The 20,915-nt window shown below is 46.5% G+C and overlaps 1 protein-coding gene across 1 annotated transcript; it reads right to left on the bottom strand.

Annotated features, from left to right (window-relative positions):
* Nucleotides 1-924: 924 nt before the first annotated feature.
* LOC310826047 (neuroepithelial cell-transforming gene 1 protein-like) lies at nt 925-19,469 on the bottom strand. Its single transcript, XM_083700525.1, has 10 exons — nt 19,161-19,469; nt 13,465-13,572; nt 11,904-12,071; nt 10,682-10,744; nt 9,275-9,371; nt 8,287-8,363; nt 7,271-7,528; nt 6,243-6,413; nt 4,783-4,969; nt 925-3,007 (listed from the first exon to the last, which is right to left on the bottom strand). Exons 1-10 carry the CDS (start codon nt 19,251-19,253, stop codon nt 2,598-2,600), a joined length of 1,632 nt encoding a protein of 543 aa, XP_083556651.1. The 5' UTR covers nt 19,254-19,469; the 3' UTR covers nt 925-2,597.
* Between the last annotated feature and the right edge of the window lie 1,446 nt (nt 19,470-20,915).

The raw sequence follows: 20,915 nt of genomic DNA, 5'->3' as shown, positions 1-20,915 counted from the left end.
CATCAGTTTCAAGCAAGAGGGATTTTAAAAAATGCAAATATTTACAGCCGGGTTCCCTTGGACTGTTTGTGTATGCAATGCTAGCTTCTTATTGTGCTGGGAATTGGGGAAGGGTGGTAGTTCAATGGTAGAACTCATGCTTTGCATGTATAAGGTCCCAGAGACAGTTACCAGAATCCTCAGGTAGGACTGCAAAGATGGACTATTGGTTTGACTCCACATAAGCCAGCTTCCTATGAATGTGCACATTCCCTTACTGTCAACAAATATTGCTGCCACTCAGTCGAGTAGAGCATGAGACTCTTAATCTCAGGGCTCTGGGTTCGAGACTTACGCTGGGCAAAAGATTCCTGCCTTGGCAAGCGGCTTGGACTAAATGACCCTTGTGGTCCTTTCCCAACTCTATAATTCTATGGTTCATTTCCCAGGAGCAAAGCCCATACAGCTTGCAACAAGCTCATCTCGACTTTTAATTATGGATGGAGATATTTTTTGAACTAAAACCATCAGCTAGATGAACCTTACTACTTTAGGCCCACAAAAGGCCAATGGGCTCAGTAAAGAGACCAATAACCCAGCCTACTGTAAGGGAGTATGTTTCACAAGATAAAAATGTGTGCTGTTTTCAGGTGACGCAGTCTCAAAGCTGCGTGACAGAGCTCACGTCAAGTGCCAATTTGTTTCACTATGTGTTTACTGTCAAAATACAGAAAAGGAACCCTCTCAGAAAAATGAAAGCGATAAGGATAGTACAATATGCACCAACAGGTTTGGGACAGATGTTCCCATTGGGATAGGAACCCAGATATCTGAACCACAGCTGGAGTTCAAAGATGCCAGTGAGATTTCTCTGCTTGACCGGGAGAGCTGGCGATTGATGTGCCCTGATAAACCACTCTCACATTAAAGATGAAAGACAAGAAATATGCAGGAAGTTTTAATTGTTCACCACACTTAACACTGTACAAAAACACACACATTTTTACAGAGTCGTTGTGCTTTGGTTGTTTTATTATTTACATTTGTTTCCAGAATTTCATCCCCATTCTAGCTTCTAGCCTGATGGTTCTTCTGCACCAGAAATTCCCCCTCGGAAAAAAAAAAGAAAACTTGCAGAACTCGGCTAATTTTTGGAAGTGCTTCAGATGCGTTACTAGAAGCGCTCAAAGTTTCTTCCTGCTAATTTGCGTTACACTAAGGTAAACTGCCCTCCTTCCTTGAAATTCAGCAGGGGGGACGACCTCAAAACCGCAAGCAAGGACTTCACCCATTTCCTTCCTTCTCTTCGCTAACACCACCTCCTACCAAGTCTTGCAACATACACTGTGCCTCCTTTTTGCTTCCAAATGCATCTTTCTGATGCTCCCTTCTAAAGACCTCCTCCCTTTTGTGCTCACTGTAGTATAATCTCCTCTTTACCTAAACCTTCTGCGACATTCCCTAAGCCTTCTGCGTCCACTGCGATCTGCTTTCAGTAGTTTGGAGTACACAAGGCACTCTACGGGCCTGTGGCCAACCCAAAATGCTACATCAAATCTTCCCTCCCCGTAAGATTGCCAAACTTGCGGGCCACCTAAGTTCTCCTGTACCTTTAAAAGGAAATACAGAATTCTGATTACTCAGCACCTTCTCTCTGCTGAAGTAGAGCTGTTTTAAAGGCACAGGCACCCCAGGTCAGTTTGGGGGATGGGGGTAAAAACTCTTGTTCTCCCATTTTCCCAATGGCTCAAGAACATATGGCTTTGTTTCACCTTGAAAAGTCCTGAACTGGCTTTTAAATATACATAACATACCAACACATGCTCTCTCTTCACACACGCACCCCATCAAGTACTTAAAAAAAAAAAAAGGAAGAAAAACGCCAATTCGGATGTTGAGAAATACAATGAAATCAAAGTACAAAAGTTCTCTACAAATGTATTCAGGTAAAAATAATAATAATAAAACAAGATTAAATACTTGGCAGGTCATGTCAATTCACACAAGGAATGTACAACGAACAAACAAAAATTAAGTACAGAATTCCAGTCAGTAAAATGGAAACCTGTTGAACGTGGGAGTCTGTTTCTCTGAGAAATGTGGGTTGCAGGTCTCAGACCACCTTGCTTCTACAGTAAGGGCTGAAATAAACCAGATTTAACAACCTAGGGGGAACTGCATCAATCCGAATCGCTCCACAAGCCAAAGAAAACTCAAATTTTAAATAATGAGCATTTTTCCATGTGGAACTGCTGAGAGAGAAATAAAACACTCTTTTAAAGATGGGCCTGCTCTATTTTCTTTGGGAATCAAGCCTCAAAAAATTCACAGCTCCTTGGCAACAGCTGAAGCTTGCTCCCAAACGTTCCTCACAGATGCAACGTTTTCAAAACCCACTTTGTAACCCCAAAAATCAGAGTCCTTGCTTTTCAGAATCAGACTCCAGTTCAACAGTGTTTGCTGAAAACCAGTAGCTGCCATCAAAGGAGAACAAAAACACAAACAAAAAGACCACAGACATTTATATTCAGAAGGAGTAAGCATCCTCACATTACAGGAAAGAAAATGTACACTTTTTATTTATAAATAAACAGGGGGGAGAAGGGCTTCCGAACCCTTCAAACGAGTGTCTCTTTCCGCTTGCCACTGAGCTGGGCTCTCTCCCTTGTCCTCCGGAGCCCAGAGTGCATACGGTATGGCTTGGGGTTCTTGGCCTCATCCGCCGCAATGTCCGTGACTGAGCTGCACTCCACGCCGTTCTCGTCCAGCTCCATGTGGAGGCTGCCGGAGAGGGTGGATGGCCTCCTCTTGATTTTGGCACTAGGCACAGAGGGGTTGTTCTCCTCTGCCTCTTCGCTGAGTTCCGGCAGCTCTTTGAGCTCGCAAGGCGCAGCGCTCAGCTGGTAAGGCCCAATGGCCGCCCGGATGCAGTTGAACCACTGTTGCTTGTGGAAGATGTCGTTGGCCTGCAGCGTGTGGGACTGGCCGGGAGCTGGGTCTCGGAAGCGGACCCGGAAGATGTTCTTAGCTGCAGAGGGGGGAAAGAAGGGGAGGAGAGATGTCATCAGAATGGAGCTTCAAGATTGCTGATTGACACGAGTTAACTGAGCAATAAGGACGTGGGTGGCCCTGTGGTCTAAACCAGGGGTCTGCAACCCGCGGCTCCGGAGCCGCATGTGGCTCTTTTACACCTTTGCCGCGGCTCCGGAGCGGATACTAGCGATGGGAGGAGGCGCATTGTGCGCCCCGACACTCCCCACTGTGGCGGGCGCTGTACTGGCTGTGACGTCGCATGGGGGGTGCGTGCGTTAGTCACACACCGTCCCAACGTCACCTTCCCCCCTGCCCGCTACATTGTAAGGGTCATGTACGCTGGTCACTGCATTGAAAGGGGGCATGTACGCAGGTCACTGTTTCGAAGGGGAGTGAAGAACACACACACACAAAATGGTAACTTGTTAATTTAACGTTTGTTTCTATGAGGAGAATTCTGAGGGGTCAAACAAAGAAATAATAAAAAAATGACAAAAAAGTTATTTTTATAATGACGAGTTTTGCGGCTCCCAGTTTTTTTTTCCCTTCGGAAACGGGTCCAAGTGGCTCTTTTTGTCTTAAAGGTTGCAGACCCCTGGTCTAAACCATGCAGCCTGGGGCTTGCCGATCAGAAGGTTGGCGGTTCGAATCCCCGTGACGGGGTGAGCTCCCGTTGCTCGGTCCCTGCTCCTGCCCACCTGGCAGTTCAAAAGCATGTCAAGTGCAAGTAGATAAATAGGTACCACTCCGGCGGGAAGGTAAATGGCGTTTCCATGCGCTGCTCTGGTTTGCCAGAAGCGGCTTAGTCATGCTGGCCACATGACCTGGAAGCTGTCTGCGGACAAACGCCGGCTCCCTCGGGTATGAGCGTGCAACCGCAGAGTCGTCCATGACTGGACTTAACACTCAGGGGTCCCTTTACCTTTTTAACTGAGCAATGGTCATAGAGGTTCGCTTGCCCGACTACTTTGACACATGTTCCTGGGTCAGCCAAAGTCTCCCCCCCCCCAGCTCCCTCCCCCAGAGGTTTTCATTTGCTGAAAGGGTTTCACGAATGTTTGACCTACATCCAAATCATGAGTCACATTCAGGACCAATGCTGATATTTTTTCAGGGCCTGGCAAGTCCCAATCTGGATTTGTGTGGAACCTTATGCCAAAATTCAGGGGAAAGGGGACTACTCCTCACAAATTCCTGTTAAAGCAGGGGTCTGCAACCTTTAAGACAAAAAGAGCCACTTGGACCCGTTTCCGAAGGGAAAAAAAAACTGGGAGCCGCAAAACTCGTCATTATAAAAATAACTTTTTTGTCATTTTTTTATTATTTCTTTGTTTGACCCCTCAGAATTCTCCTCATAGAAACAAACGTTAAATTAACAAGTTACCATTTTGTGTGTGTGTGTTCTTCACTCCCCTTCGAAACAGTGACCTGCGTACATGCCCCCTTTCAATGCAGTGACCAGCGTACATGACCCTTACAATGTAGCGGGCAGGGGGGAAGGTGACGTTGGGACGGTGTGTGACTAACGCACGCACCCCCCATGCGACGTCACAGCCAGTACAGCGCCCGCCACAGTGGGGAGTGTCGGGGCGCACAATGCGCCTCCTCCCATCGCTAGTATCCGCTCCGGAGCCGCGGCAAAGGTGTAAAAGAGCCACATGCGGCTCCGGAGCCGCGGGTTGCAGACCCCTGTGTTAAAGCAAAGACAGCTGCATACAAGCCGGCCTTCGGACAGAATTGCTGAAGGATGTGAGCCTATTTGCTTCATACCTTTATCGGAATTGCCAAAGGCACCTCGAAAGGAACCTCCCATTTTCACGTCGCCATCCTGCAAGTCCTCCAGCACCAGGTCCTGAGCGGGTATCGGCTGCCGGTACACTTGGTAAGAATGACGCTCGTTACGTGTCACAGGCCGAGTTAGAACCAAGATATCTTGGAAAAGGAAGACGTAGAGCTTCTGAAGGGGGGAGGAAAAGCTTTGGTCAAGATCTCAAATTGGAACAAAATACATATATATACATGCTACATGCAGAATTACCGTATTTTTTGCTGTATAAGACTCATTTTTTCCCTCCTAAAAAGTAAGGGGAAATGTGTGTGCATCTTATGGAGCGAATGCAGGCTGCACAGCTATCCCAGAAGCCAGAACAGCAAGAGGGATTGCTGTTTTCACTGTGCAGCGATCCCTCTTGCTGTTCTGGCTTCTGAGATTCAGAATATTTTTTTTTCTTGTTTTCCTCCTCCAAAAACTAGGTCCGTCTTGTGGTCTAGTGCGTCTTATAGAGCAAAAAATACGGTATTAGGCACTTCTCCAGTTGAAAGGATCCAAGGTACCCTTGCTTGAAAGACCTGCTCAAGGCACAGGAGACTGTGCTGGCAGTCAGAGAAAATGCTCAAGCAAACTGGGTCAGCGGAACAACTCCAAATAAGCACCAGACCTCCAGAGGCAGACAACCACGATAACGCTAGAGGACTTGCACTGCCAGAGCAACTAATGACGCAGGGCTGCCAGCCAGGGAGACACAAGATAGTTTTGACTACAAAATAGGTTGAGCTGACCTATGACAAGACGTTTTGCTCATAGCTGGGAGGAAGGCCAAGCAACCCCTTTCAGGTTCCAGCTTCTATTTTTGAGAAGCAGCACCGGCCAAGCTTTTAGAGAGCCGCTTTAGACTCCAAGCTGCCGTCAGTTTTCTTCAAGCCCAAAAGATTACATACTTGGAAGAATCTAAGGGATGCATTACATCACTGGCAGCCCGCAGGAAATACCTCTTGACCCCCCCCACCCCCCGGCAAAATGTGTGCCGTGCTTTCTGTAGTAACTTTATGCTAATTATTTCACAACCATCTGCAACCTGGGCAGATGCCAGCCCTGCTTTCGGCGTCTTAAGTGTTCCTGATGCCTCTTAATGGGTTCTTTAATGACCTGGAACCAAAGTCAAGGTCTGGAAAGAAAGTGGGGGAAAGGGGTGCCAATTCTGTCACAGCAAGATAGTCTTCTCTTTTAAAAAAGAGAGAACAAATTGAGAGGTAAAAGTGGCAGATCCTGGGCACTTATTTCTAGAGGGTTAAAAGATGCACCGCCATCAAGAATTTGAGACATGCCAAGTTCTGGACCATTCCACCCTTTGCTTTAAGGTGGTGCCGCTTCACTCTGCAGTTCCTTGGCAGGTGTTTGGCTGCAGGATGGGAGCATCTGCAACATCACCTCTGTAAAATCAGGTACTTACATGGCCGTTCTTGTTCTTCAGCTCCCCGTGGCAAAGCAGCACTTTGCTCGCTTCGATTCGTGGGTCTCTCTGCTTCTCGTCGAGGTACTCCAGCTTGTCAATGTAATACTGACATTCAGACTCCCCTTTCTTCAAGTTGATGTCAGAGAGGACTCCCTGGATTATGGAGATCTAAAAGCAAAGGGTCCACCAATTAATGCTGCTTGATAACTGAAGTCGGGCAGTGAGAGCACAGGCCTCAATACAGGCAATGGATTGAGAAGATACATGGGACAGGGCCTTACTCAACCGAGTAAAGGTAAAGGGACCCCTGACGATTACAACACAAAACAAAACAGAATGTTCAATTGCTTTAGCCAAGGAGGACTGCCCAAGACGTTTTGGGGCTGGGGTAGAAACTCCAACTGGCAAGTGGAGTACAACACACAAAGCAGTTTCCTACAAAACTGCACCGCGGTGAGCAGAAGCCCTTGGAAGAGCACTGCTTTGTGCTTGCAAAGCTCCCAGCCCATTTCAATGGGACTTGCGCAGAACTTCCTGGGAGCTGGAACCCCCACGAATCAGACCTCTCCCTTTGCTTTTGTGCCTGGTGTTGGGCCTGCCACATTTAACAACGTATTTAAAAGAACGTCAACTAGTACTAATTGAGAGGGGCCATTTCCACCTAATCTGATCCATCATTCAACAAACTGCATTTACTTTTTATTGCAAGAAAGAGACAGTTTGTAAGCTGGGACTTGGTTTTAAAAAGGTACTTTACTGTGGAAAGAAGATTCCGATTAAACATCAGGAAGAACTTTCTGACAGTAGGTGCTGTTTGACAGTGGAACGGACTCACTCGGAAGATGGTGGACTCTCCTTCACTGGAGGGTTTTAAGGAAAGGTTGGATGGCCATATGTCATGGATGCTTTAGCTGAGATTCCTGCATTGTGGGGGGGGCTGGACTAGATGACCCTTGGGGTTCCCTTTCAACTCTACAATCATTAATATATTAGAAGCTCTGTGCAGAGAATCCCCAGGCACTTACTGCTTCTTCCAGAATCTGAACGTCGGGGTGATCATTGGGTGTATGCCTCAGGATTTCCTTCAGGAGGAGAGGGTACTTGACCAAGCGACTCCGAGGGATATCCAGAAAGCTCCAGAGGTCCAGCTTGCGGCTGAAAGGAGATTCAAGGCAACGCTGGAGGAAGTCCTGGACTCGGCGGTCTTGTTTCTTCTGGTCCAGGAGGGCTTTAGCTGCCAACTGGTTGCTGCAATAGGCCTTGTACGCATTCAGTCCTGGTAGCTAGAAAAGACGATGCAAGGGCATTTGTAAACTGCTGCTTCAGAACTGCCGCCCCCTCCCCACTTGAATGAGTCAGGCAATATGCTAGGTGCTCTACAGTGTGATATATGAATGTGAGGAATTCCAATTATGCAGCTCCCACTGTGAAGAATATAGCAGGGGGAGAAAAAAGCAAGGGGCACATTCTATAGCCAATTCCTCTGGAGTTCATAGCCGCCTTTTGGTTAAGTGAAGACTGTCTACTCTCCTGTGAAGATCTTCAAAAGTGCAAAACTTCAAGAGAGGACTTATGAACTCCATCATATACCGTACTTTTTCAGACTAGAGTGATAATATACCTGTCACATCTCTTTGTTCATAGTTGCAGTGTACAAAGTTTCTTTTAGCACGGTTTATTTCAAGTGTCCAGGTTACTTCATACAGGTTATCTCAGTAACCCTTACACAACAGCCCTGTAAGTTAGGTTACTATCATTCTCATGTTGTAGATGAGTAACTGAGGCTGGGAGGAGGTGAATAACGTGAGAAGCAGGCCTCAGATGTTAGTTGTCGTTGCTCATCTCAAATTAACTGGCAAGCAACCAGACAGAAATGCAAGTCAATTCGGCTTGAAAAGTTCATTATGCAAATGAAATCTGGAGCAACACACATCAGCTTAATTATAGGATCTCATGACTTTCCAAAGCCAATGTTCCCATGAATTTTGGATGGCTGATCTCCCGTAAGGAACAGAAGGAGAGAGATCCGAGGGTTACTCACCCATTTCACAAGAATGGGTCCAATTTGCTCCACTGTCCCATCTGGCCTTGTCGCTTCCCCCAGCCTTGCCAGAAAGTCTGCAACACAAAAGGGATTGGTACCAGGACACTCTTCTCAACATACGCATTTTTTAAAAATTCACATTTAAAACAGTAATCAACACAAGTGCAGAGCGCTGGGGATGACGTTCAAAGCCTTCCACCTCTGCACCACGGAGAATGCTTCTTCTCATGTGGCTTTAGATCTGCAGAAAAACCCTGCTGCACATCGCAGAAGAGGTCTGCTGGAGGAGCTGGCCAGCCCCTCTCTCTGGAGTGGCACTCAGCGGCACTTTGCTGGTGGGTGTATGAAACAGCCCTCGCCACGGACAACTTACAGTCAGGTAAAAGCCTGACTGGGCGTGGGTGGCGCTGTGGGTTAAACCACAGAGCCTAGGACTTTCCGATCGGAAGGTCGGCGGTTTGAATCCCCACGAAGGGGTGAGCTCCCGTTGCTCAGTCCCTGCTCCTGCCAACCTAGCAGTTCGAAAGCACGTCAAAGTGCAAGTAGATAAATAGGTACCACTCCGGCGGGAAGGTAAACGGCATTTCCGTGCGCTGCTCTGGTTCGCCAGAAACGGCTTAGTCATGCTGGCCACATGACCTGGAGGCTGTACACCGGCTCCCTCGGCCAATAAAGTGAGATGAGCGCCACAACCCCAGAGTCGGTCACGACTGGACCTAATGGTCAGGGGTCGCTTTACCTTTACCTTTTAAAAACCTGAAGCTTTCAGAAAGCTTTTGCCATAGGCAGCCCTGTGCTGTCTGCACATAGAATTTTATGTGAGTATTTTGTCGTAGATGCGTTATGGTTTTAACATTTTATAGGCTGGTTTTTTGAGCTACTTTGATGTGACGGGCAGAGAATGTGGCACGTTTACATGAATTCATGAGTGCTGGAGGGTTTTGTTGTTGTTGTTGTTTTTGGAGGTAGGGATGGAGAAGCTCACCTTCATGCAAAGGGATATAGGAATCCAAGTCCCCAAAGATGTGAGTGAGCTCTTCTTCAGACATGATGGACAGCTTCAGCATGGGGTCATGGTAAGCCTGTCAACAAGAAAGGATGGGAAATTACAAAAAAATAAAAATAAAAAACAGCTTGACAGGGCATTGCAGTGCAGCTGCACGGTTTGGAGTGGGGGGAAAGGGTAGTGACAGAGCCATATCTCAATGGTAGAGCACATGCGTCTCTACCAGCACTGGTCTCCAAGGAGACCTGGGATAGACTCAAACACCAGAGCGCCACTGCCAGTAAGGAGAGACAAGGCCGAGGGTCTGGCTTGTTATATGGGCAGCCTCCTATGGGACTTTCCATCCAGCAGGATTGCGACCTCCAGGCAGCTGAAGCAAGAGCTCCCAGAGCACTTTGTGGCTGCGGGATTCACTGCCCACAAAAAAGGCAGGTGCACTTGCTGACTGTCGGACTGGGAAGGGCAGGTGAGCCTATAGCTGAGTTCTCTCCTCTTACACCTTCTCCCCTCCCAAATGCTATAGCTGCAATTCCTGCATTGCAGGGGGTTGGACTAGATGACCATTTCTAAACCACTTTATGTTTTTAAGAAAAAAATCTCAAAGCAGCTTGCTGCACATTAATGGTATATCCTGCCCCAAAGGTGCTGCTTTGAGATTTTTCTTAAAAACATAAAGTGGCATAGAAATGAAATTATTATTATTATTATTATTATTATTATTATTAAAATTACCATGTGACTTATTTCACTGAAAAACAGAAATTGGCACGGGAGCAACCAGCACAACTACTTCCACAAGGAATACATTTACGTTTCCGAGCACAATTCAAAGTGTTGGTGCTGACCTTGAAAGCCCTAAACGGCCTCGGTCCAGTATACCTGAAGGAGTGTCTCCACCCCCATCGTTCAGCCCGGACACTGAGGGTCTTCTGGCAGTTCCCTCACTGCAAGAAGACAAGTTACAGGGAACCAGGCAGAGGGCCTTCTCGGTGGTGGCGCCCGCCCTGTGGAACGCCCTCCCATCAGATGTCAAAGAGAACAACAACTACCAGACTTTTAGAAGACATCTGAAAGCAGCCCTGTTTAGGGAAGCTTTTAATGTTTGATGTATTATAGTGTTTTAATATTTTTTTGGAAGCTGCCCAGAGTGGCTGGGGAAGCCCAGCCAGATGGGCGGGGTATAAATAACAAATTATTATTATTATTATTATTATTATTATTATTATTATTATTATTAATCCAGTGACCTTTAAAGGAATGAGCAAAGTCCGAAAGTCTGACGCCTAATCCAGGATATCCAGTGCATTTAACTGCTGCAAAGTGGGGGGTGGGGAGCTAACAAATATATCGATTTGCAGTGTCATCAAAGCAGAGAAAGATACTAACCTTTCTGGCAAGCTTCAGGTCCTCAATCAAATCCTGCTCACCCCGAGACATTTCGTAGATCGCCTGTGAACAAAAAGTGGGGGAAATATCAGAACTGTCTCCATTTTATTGCCCTAGAAATAACAGCTGCTGAAGTCAAGAATGTACCACTTCCGGGTTTCGGCGGTTTTGCTGACCACAGACTATTCCACTAGCCACTTATGTTGAAGCAGAAGCAAAGCAACAGCCAATCAAGCCCCACCTGTATAGCCCAAACCGTTTTGATCAAGAAGCCAGCCGCTCTGCAGCCAAAAGGGGGGAAGCTCAGCCGTTGAGCTGCATCCGCCCACCTGGGCTTAAGGGCCAAAACGGAAGGGAAAGGCTTGAATCATTGTTGAGAAAAGTAAACTCCTTTTTCATGAAAGGAGGCTTTGAAGCTGCGAGATCATGCCAAATCAAACATTGGGACGCATTAGACTTCAGTGTGAAGGGCTGAACTCACCCAGAGGGTTGAACTTTGGCCCTCTTTTTCTCGTTTGCTGCTTCAGTCATTTGTATTAATGCATAACTTTGGTCTGGATCACCAGCTAGCATGAGTCATAAAGATGGAGTTTCAGAAATAATCATTTTTTTATGCCCAATACGAAGTATATTGTCTCCCATCTTGGGGCATCGGCCAGGGGGAATATATTATCAGTCAAGATTCGGAGGGAGAATTTAATCTGTTTTTTTAAGGAATGTGGCGGGACAGAAGACCTTCTTTTTGTAGAACAGAGTTCTTCAAAACACTTCCACCACTATTTTCTACGCACTGAACAACTGAGGCCTCCTCCCTCTCCCGTCCTCCCCCCCCCCAAGCTGCATCACAGAAATGCAAAACCAGAGAGCACACTATTTATGTAATCTTCTTCTCATGTATCTACTTGCCCAGTTCCTTTGCCTTATTCCAGGCAGCAAAGTAATGCCTTCTGCAAATCTGGGGATATAGTAGTGGCAGGAGGTTAGCTGCCATACATGGGGGACTGGAAACATGATTGCTGCCTCCTGAACACTGGGTGCTTCTCTTTACACTGCCGACAGGTCGTCTTAACACGCCTCCGGAGACCATGAGGACTTAGAAACATTTTGCTCTTTTCCCTCTCAAACAACAGCCAAGATGCTCAGAAATCCCAATTCAGTGCTGAATTCTAACAGCCCCATCCGTCTGGGGCTGGCTGTTGGGGTTGCCCCACTGGAGGCATACCTCTTGGCGCTTGATTTCTTTGGTGCTCAGCGTCTCTTTCATGTTGACATCCAACGTCTCGGACCAAAGCACACTGTTTCTTCTTTTCGGTGGCGTGGGGGCAGCTGAGCGGCTGCACAGTTTCTGCGCGCTGCCTGGAGATTTGCTCTCGCCGCGAAGAGAGAACGACTGCAGGACAACAGGGTGGGGGAAGGAGATGGTTTGCATTCGGTCGTGAACCTTAGGAACTTAGGTGTATTTTAACAGACACTGGACAGAAAAACAACCGCGAGGCATTTCATGCCAACCAGGGATGTTGCACAGCCCAGCAAACTGTGTGCATAAGCACAAACACCTCAACAAAGTCCTGGTCAACAGCCTCTTGAAGAATGCCTGTGGAAATATCCTTAAGATCAGGCCCACATAATCTGTCACAAACCCGCTCATTTAAGCCAAAGGCAGCTGCATGCTAAGGAAGTGACAAATAGGTGAGTTGTCAAGTACCTAGGTAGAACGCCATGCCCTGGAGGTGGAATCCAAATTGTGCAGGCCTGCCTCAAGAAACTTCACCCTTAATGGGTTCAGCAACCAGGGTGTGTGTGTAGCTAATCCAGGCACCACGGAGCCTTGAGAGATCTAATTTGCCAATGCCCTCTTTTGCTTAACCCTCCCCCTTCCCATACTACAGATTTTGGATAGCTGGAGAGGGTTGGGGTTAAGCAGGCTGAGAATCTGGTTTCAAGTACATAAATAGTGTAATTCTACCTCTCCCAGCTCTGGTAACATTAACAAGCCATGGGAGCTTGAAACAGCACTAGCATCAAGAGCAAGGAGTATTTACACAGTTGGGGTGGATGGTATATCTTACATGACAGGCTTCGCTGAGGTCACGTTTCTATTATGAACAGCCGGGTAAACTCTGACTGCAGCACATGCTGCAGTATGTCACATGCAGCCATCAAGTGTTGGCACAGGCGGCAATCTAATGCCCACCCCCTGCACACTGGCCTCAGTTTATAGGCTGCTCCTGATAAACTGCACCAAGGTCTTGACTGGGCCATCTCTACACAATTACCTTATCTGCAAAAGTAACCAGGGGGGAAAGAATTCTGCATCCAAAAGCATGCAAATTTCATTTGTTCCAATGACTTGCTTATAGGTTTGTGCAGAGATGTGGACTACAAGGCAGTTAGGACACAAAATGCCAGTTGGTATGTGGAAAAACTGAATTAAAATATTTGTGGGGAGGAAAAATTCTAAATCCAAGTTCTGCAACTGTGAGAACTGAGCAAGTTTCTATGTCCCCCTCACCCTGTGGTTTCACTAGAGGTGCTTGGGGAAGAGAAGGAAGACAAAGAAGCTATTGATACCCTCAAACATCCACTTCAATTTCCCCCCTCTGGACCCATGAGGACTATAAACTTGCTCATTTAAAAAAGTAAAAAGAGGAATATGAGGCTCGGTTCGGCAGGCTGCAGAAATCCTTTCTTCAGCAGAACTGTGGATAATACTTACTCCATAGTCACCCCCCCCCCTCCCAACAACTGCAACATCAAACCCACACGCTTATCTACTCTCTTACCTGTATTGTCTGTCCAAATCTTCGCACTGCACCATTTCTCACAGGAGAAATCAGGTTTGCCAAGGAGGTGACCCGAGCCAGAGGTCGGACGCGCTTATTGCTAGGCTCCTGCAAACAGATGAGAGAACAAGTTGAACTGACTGTTTACTCAATTCTTAGTGCGTTGACAATGTCCAGACTCTCTTGGAGGAAGGGGATAAGGACTGCACAGAGCATCAAGGCACTCAATCCCAAAGCACACAAGCCCCATCAAAAGACAAATATATTTTGTTTAAACACTAAAGTTATAACCATAGTACAGACCAATTGCTCAGGTTAGCAAGAAGCAGGAATAACAAAGTCCACTATAGCTGGAACAAACAAAGTTGTTTTCAGGGCCAACTTTTTTTTGGCCTGTCCCCCAGGGAGAATGAGGTGTGAGGGTTTTTTCTGACTCTTAAGTAAGACAGGCCACCACAGCAAAGTACATGAATAAAGGAAGAGAGCAGCTATCTAATGAGAGGTGTGGAAGAAGGAAGAGTGTCTCTGCCCTGGAAGATGACTCCAGTTTGCTAGCAGCTTGCTCACACATAGGTTTGTGTGTCACTGGCAGTCACCTCCTGTGTATCACTACAGATGTGTTGCTACCACTGCCAGGCAATGTGCTGGAGGCAGAGAGCAGGGATACATCCTTGCACTTCTATGCCTCTCTCAGAAAGACACTCAGATTCCCAGAGCAAGAACCAGGCACAACTGTGCATTGAGAGAGAGAGGTGTTCAAAGGCCTGAACTAGAGAGAAATAGGCTGCTCAAATACCTTAGGGCTGCATAGCTGAGGTCTGTGTCATTGCTAGGGCTGACTTTCAAGAGATAATGTCTTAAGGGATTGTAAAAGTCTGTCCCAAAACAGTAACTGCACTTTGAAGTTGCAAGACAGGGATTTCCCCTCCCTTGGAAATACAATCGTGATCTCATCAAACTCCCCCCCCCCCTTCAGATTTAGGCTATCAATTCCAACCCAGCTTCCCTTCCCCAGCTGATTTCAAGCCCTTGGGCAGGATCCTGTTGCTTTGTCAGTTTTGGTACAGCACCCACAATCGCAGTGGCCTTCTACACTTTTATTTTCGATGGGGAATTGACAGGATGTCGTATTTTTACAAGAAGCCAGAGCAGAAGGCAACCTCATCACAAGACTGTGTTGTCAGCCGGCTCTACTTCACACTAGAAAAGGGTCAAGTTCGTTTGATGTTTTCAATCCAGGAGATTTCTCCCTAGAGAAACCAGAAAGGTGGAAGCTATTGCCATGGGAATTAAAAGTGGGACCAACTTCATTCTTAGGTGCACAGATAGTAATGGTTGTTGGGGGGGGGTGGTTGGGAGTTTACACATGCTGCACAGAGGAAGTGGTAGGACTAAAAAAGGAGAAGGACTGAGTCGGTCGGGCTTTACTGTCATGTCCAGGAGTGACGATTCAGAAATAGCACTGCTGGAGTCAGTGAAGCACAGCCCCAGCGAGCAACAATGCTTTGCTCTCCCCATTAAGATACCAATGAACACGGAGGAATGATGTCATGAATTCCACGGGGGGGGGGGGTTGGCAGAGTGCAGGATCCACTTTCAAGGTGAAGCAAGGAACATGCACATCGACAGCCCTTCTGACAGAGGAAAGTCCCATCACTGTTTGCTTGCAGTTTCATAATGTATCTCATTTGGGGGGAGGGGGGGAATGAACACACACACAAAATCTACAGTATGTGAAATTGTTTTATATAGGTTTTATTGTTAAATCGCTTTGAGTTGTTTCATTGGAAGCAATGCACACAAAAAAGAAATAAATAAAAGTATGCCATTTTCATGTCCATGGGTGTATGCAGAACTCCTTTGATACAGACCTGCTAGGTCACCAAAACTCATGACAGATAACCATGTTTCCTGTTTTATTTGTTCTTGCGGTTAAAGCTGTGAAGCAGGGTGCTGCTATTTCCAGTTCACATATGTTGAACAGAGGCTTGGGAGACAAGAGACTCACCAGTGAATCTAACCTGTTTACTTTGCTCAAGATGCAAGATTTCGGCTACAGCCTAAAGACCAGCTCCTCCCACCGTGTCCCAGCAGGTTGGGGTTGGGTCTGGGAGTGCCCCATTTGCCTCACTGTATAGCCTTGGGCAAGTCACTCTTCCTCATGTAAATGTTGTGTGCAACAACTATCTGAAAGGGGTACTGCCAATATAAATCTGTAAATAAAATACTATATTAATGACTTAGGTGGATGAAGCGAACTTAAGTTTGCACTAAAAAAGAGGACATATTCCCCCACATTTGCTCAATGTGGAATGTATTACGGAGGGTGCTTTAGTTTGTGAGCCTGAAAAGGTAGACTAGACATCGACTCTTTAAAAAAATAAGCAAAAAGTGATGATAATAAAAACAAGAATGAGTTTTTCATGGTGGTGTCTACATTCTTTAGGCACTACAATGCATTCCACAGCTGTGCTGCAACATGATATTTCAAGTGGAGAGTAAGGAAAAGGTTTACATGGGTATATGCTGAATTCAGCACTGTAAAATAAGGTGGAATAGGAGCACCCAGAAGCTAGAGATCTGTGAAGGAAAAACTAAGAACTGGCAGGAAAGCTTCTTTTCTCAAGGGCCAGTTACAGGCATGTATCACAGCACCATGCTGTTGGTGTGTACATTAAGTTTTCATAGATGCCTGTATAGCATAGCACTGCCAATGTGAAGCACACACATGTGGCAAGGCTGGCAAAAAAAATCCCTTTTTTTACAGAGCACAAAGGATTCCACACACACATTCCCAATAGGCTTAGGTTGCCACTCAACTTCTTGGCAATTTCATTCCAAATCAGACAGACACTGGGCAGAAACAAAACTGGTTTTCTTCAGATTGGGGGGAGAGGAACTTCCCCCCTCTTCTAATTTTCTTTAGCCTTAAAAAAAGGAACAACACCCCTTTTAGACAATTATTGCTCTTCTGGAAACCTCTGTGAACAGGCAGACTGCATACATTTTGAGTTCACTGTTCTCACACCGAAATAGTTCACCAAATATTTTTAAATTGTCTTTTGAGCAATTTGTTCATTGTTCCTGATGGCAGATCGGGAGGCAAGCTTTGAGTTTCGGAGTTGCTGCAATGGAGAGCATGACTGAACCAGTTTTTCAAGTTGTGAATTTTAAAGAGAGCATTATCTGACATCCTTGCCTGCTCTCCTGTAGAAAATAGCCTTCACACTTCAGCACAGAAGCAAGCAGAGAAGAGAATATAAAATATTCTTCCAGAGGCATCTTTTGCTTTAGAAAACAAATCAGTCACGTTCAGATGAAACCTTTGAACTGAACCTGAATGCCTCCCAGGCAAGTAAGTCCAAATGCTGAGAACACCTGGGAAACACAGGCTTTCAGTTAATGCCAAATGAGATGTGAGCTGAAGAGCTCAGGGGCACAGGTTTTACACCAGCTGCCTGGAAGAAGAAGCCGACACTTGATAACCACATCTGGAAATTCACTTCTAAGACTAAAGTCTGATCCCACAATATGCTTCTGTTTGTAGTTAGATATCCATTGGAATAGACCACGTAGGTGGTTCCTCAGCACTGTGGCAGTCGTTTCTCTCCATCATTTTGCCATATCCAGGGTAACAAAGGATTTAGGACTATGAAGCTGTTCATCTCTGAACCCAATAGAGAAACTACAAGGTTTCTCTGGAAGCAAAAACTCTTCTCTGTCACAAATTTCTGACTTAGACGTAAACCCTATAAACATACTGGTGAATCAATAAAGAATCTGACTTAACCTCCACTCCTCAAAACATCACCGACATCTAATTTATGGAGTCTCTTTCATCAAGTCAAGATGTTAATCCTAAGCGCCTGTGTGTACATTTCTAATGGCATTATCTGTTCGGCAAGAAGAGCAGCAGCTCACTATATCTATTAATATCCACTTTAGGAAAGTTATGGCAATATCCCAAATTAAGACAGGTTAACAAATGGCAAAGAGACACACCCTGTTGTCTTCAATTCGGCCATCTCAGGCAGTACATCCAAGCTGCGTTCAAGACCTATATAACCTGTCAGGACTCACAGTACTGAACCTTCAGGTTGGCAGATAACATAAAAACGTTTTTTTGCCCTGTCCTCCTAAATTAATAAAGTCTCCTGTACATGGAACATCCAGACAGAACAAATAAAGGCAAGCTTACTGAGAAATATCCTGAAGTTTGCTTTCAGTTGGTATATTTCACCTCCACAGCTGCCAAAAATCCTTGCGTGTGTCGCACCAGAATGTTTAGACTCAACTTCTAAGTTCTGCCTTATTAAAGCCGAACTGTTGAATCATAAAGAAACCAACTATGCTTCCGGACAGGATGTCATTTGTCACAAGGCCTCACTTATAGCAGTCTTGACTTTTGAGTTCTCATAATTCCCACCAGAAGACACCTTGAGGTATGCATTTCAGCAGAATTAAAGTACTTTCGTTATGCCTCATATCACCTGGTCCATACAAGCAATAATCCTGTAGGAATGTCTTGGAGACCAATTTACTCAAGAGTAAGGGAAATGCCATTAAAGTGTGCAACTAAGCACCCACAATGGAGCTTGATCCCCTGAAAAACGCATACCCAAACAAGTAACGCTACTGGCAGTCAATGAAGTACTGTAACTCATTTGTTGCTTACTCCATTGCAGGATACATACACACAACATCACAAGATTGGGAGGTGGGCGGAATTAATGTAAAAGAGGAACAAGCCATGCTAAACTCAGAAGGTTAGGGGGAGAGGAAAGAATGAGCAACCAAATTCCACTGACAAATGGCTCAGTTGCTTCAGGTTCCTTAAATGGTAAACAGATGGAAGGGGGGAGCTTATTTCTCTTTTTTTGTAATCATTTTTATTAAGTTTCCAATTTTACATTTCAAAACAAACATTTTACAAACTTTAGAATATCTAAAGACTTCCCTTCTTCTCCTTCCATGGTTCATGTCTTTGTCAGCATGCAACTTTAGATAACATGCATAATATTTTAGGACTATACAGTCCTGGCTCCTCAACATCATTGCTGTAAGCAGTCCCTCCCTCTTAATAAATAAAGCCGGGTCAATGCCTAGACCTCAACAAATACCCAAAGGGTTTCAACACACCCCAGCAGCTTCCTTTTAACAGGAAAGGCGTGAGACACACACTTGGCACCCTAATTAAGGAGTTCAGAACTGCCTGCCGCAATTACACCTTTCCTTAACAGCGCCCAGCTGTAAGAGAAGCTTTTCCTGAAAGGACTGTGTTAAGTCATGTTTAGCTAGCAGCTTCAAATAAAGTATGCAAGACACAAAAGTACAAATAGTACTACTCTCTACTCACTGACTCACACCTTAGCCTACGGAGAGCAACTCCGACGGTTTTCACTCTCTTTTGCAGCTCTCCCAGCAAGCTGACGGCATTTCTACAGGACTTCCAGGTTTGCCTGCTACAGGTGACTTCATTTCAGTCTTTTTTAAACAGGCGCGTTTAGGAGCAAGGTGCCAAACAAACCAACGCTTCCAGCTCTTACACGTGCAGCGTAACCCCTTGAAGGCTTACTCTGAAGCAAACCTCCTTCTGCTGAAAAGAGCGGACTTTGGGCAACTATGCAGAACCGTGCCACTTAAGAAAACCCTCTATCGTTCTTCCGATCGCTTAAGGCTTTTTACTAACGCCTTACCTCTTGTTCCCTGAAAGACTGGTTCTGCGCATCTATCACCCGAATAGTCCTCTTAATGGGGAGCAGCCCCCCGGCGTCATCGTGCGCCACCATAGCCCCTCTTCTTTTCCAAGGCTTCCTCGTGGTTTGCGCCGACTGTAATCCGCCCTCCCCACCCCGGATACTGCGAGCGAGGCGGTTACTCAGGCACGATCTGCCCCTCGCCGCGCTCTGAGCTCTGCTGGGGCTGCAGCAACAGCTCCATCCCGCTTCCAGGTGACTCACGCAGACGCGCTCTGAGCCAGCGGCTCCGAGGAGAGGAGTCCAGGAGGCAGTGGGCGGGGCGTAAGAGCGGGCTGGTGGGCGGGGCTTCCTGGCGCCCGGGAGCCATTGGCTAGCCCGCGGCTAAGAGGCCCGCCCAGCCGTCTCAGGTTCCCCGCGGCAGGGGAGAACCGGCGCTGGACCACTGGGCTGGAGCCCCCTGTAGGAGGTATCCTGAACCGTCGCAGCACCAAGGGAGACTGGCTTTGCGTGTACAGCCCTCCCACCCTCTCTTCAGACGTTTGCCTTGCACAGGAGGACGCCAAGGGAAGGCTAGCGTGTTTTCCTAACTTGCAACAAACTGGCAGTGTTAACACCCGCGCACCCTGGAAACGTAGGAAGAAATTAAACTCTAAATGCTGAGATCAGAAGCCTTTGCAAAACCGCGAAAATTGGCCGACGCGATCCCGAGCTTGCAAACCCCGTGCGTGTTTTACCGAGCAGCGCTTACTTGCAAGTAAACGGGCTTAAACTTGTGAATCGCAAAAACAAAGGCTGCGAGCCTAACCGTGTCTACTCATAAGTAAGTTATTGAATCCTGGAAGTACACTTCCAGGAAAACGGAATTAGGTTTGCAACCTAACCGGCAAAATAAATGCACGGGATCGCGGCCGGGTAACCCGATCCAGTGCGTGCTTTCGCAGAAGTAAGTTCCGCCAAGATCCGTCGCACTTTACTCCCAAAGTAGGTTTCACAGGGTGTACTGCACACATACTTGAGGGTTAATTTCAGAGTTAACATGCATAAGGTCGGGTTGCACGACGGCAATCCTATGCACGTTTACTGCAGAGTAAACCACGCTGACCCCCCAGCAAAAGTCAAGTTACACAGCAGCAAACGGATGCACGTATCTGGAAGGAAACCCTACCGGTGGCTGTGGGATTTGCTTCTGAGCAAACAAGCATCAGGTCAAAGATTTATTGCTTAAACAATGAGACTTCGCAAGTAAGTAAACAAGAGTCGTGGCACTTTGCGGGAGGCGGAAACTAGCTTCGCAGATCTCTCTTTGCAAGAGGAATTTGCGGAGGCGTCAGGTTTCTCACTTCTGCGCGACAAGTGACACCTGCTAAAATGCCTGCTTTTAACACGACGTTTTTGCATCCTTCACACCTGGGTTTCACACCTATTTTCCCTGCGTGGCACGTTTGATGCAGCTTTATCGGAACTGTTTGGGGGGACTCGCTAGAAATCCAGAGCGTCTCTATAAAAATGAGCTTTAATTTACTGCATGTGCAAGTATTTTTAAGAGTGTAGCAACAAACTCCGCTAGTAGTAGTGCTAATTCCAAAGCAACTGAAGTTCAAGCACAGCACTTGGGCAGCTTAGGGGAAATTTAAGACTTGCATTCCTTTGGGGGCAAACTGGGGGGGGGGGCATATGCCAATGGTGAGTGGGACGAGAAGCAAAAGTGCGCAAGGCAACTAATGTAAATTTTACCTTTGTCCAGGCGGCTGA

Source organism: Podarcis gaigeae (assembly GCF_964106915.1).
Source record: "Podarcis gaigeae genome assembly, chromosome: 10".
NCBI classification, from domain to species: domain Eukaryota; kingdom Metazoa; phylum Chordata; class Lepidosauria; order Squamata; family Lacertidae; genus Podarcis; species Podarcis gaigeae.
The sequence above is the reverse complement of the archived record's forward strand: the minus strand, read 5'-3'. Positions and strand labels throughout refer to the sequence as shown.

Bases quoted from the DNA above. Each gene is read 5' to 3' on its own strand.
- LOC310826047 (XM_083700525.1), bottom strand. From the start codon at position 19,253: ATGGTGGCGCACGATGACGCCGGGGGGCTGCTCCCCATTAAGAGGACT. The intron at 12,072-13,464 runs GTAAGAGAGTAG...GTTGTCCTGCAG, and splicing joins GATTTGGACAGACAATACAG to TCGTTCTCTCTTCGCGGCGA. The intron at 3,008-4,782 runs GTATGAAGCAAA...CCCCCTCTGCAG, and splicing joins CTTTGGCAATTCCGATAAAG to CTAAGAACATCTTCCGGGTC.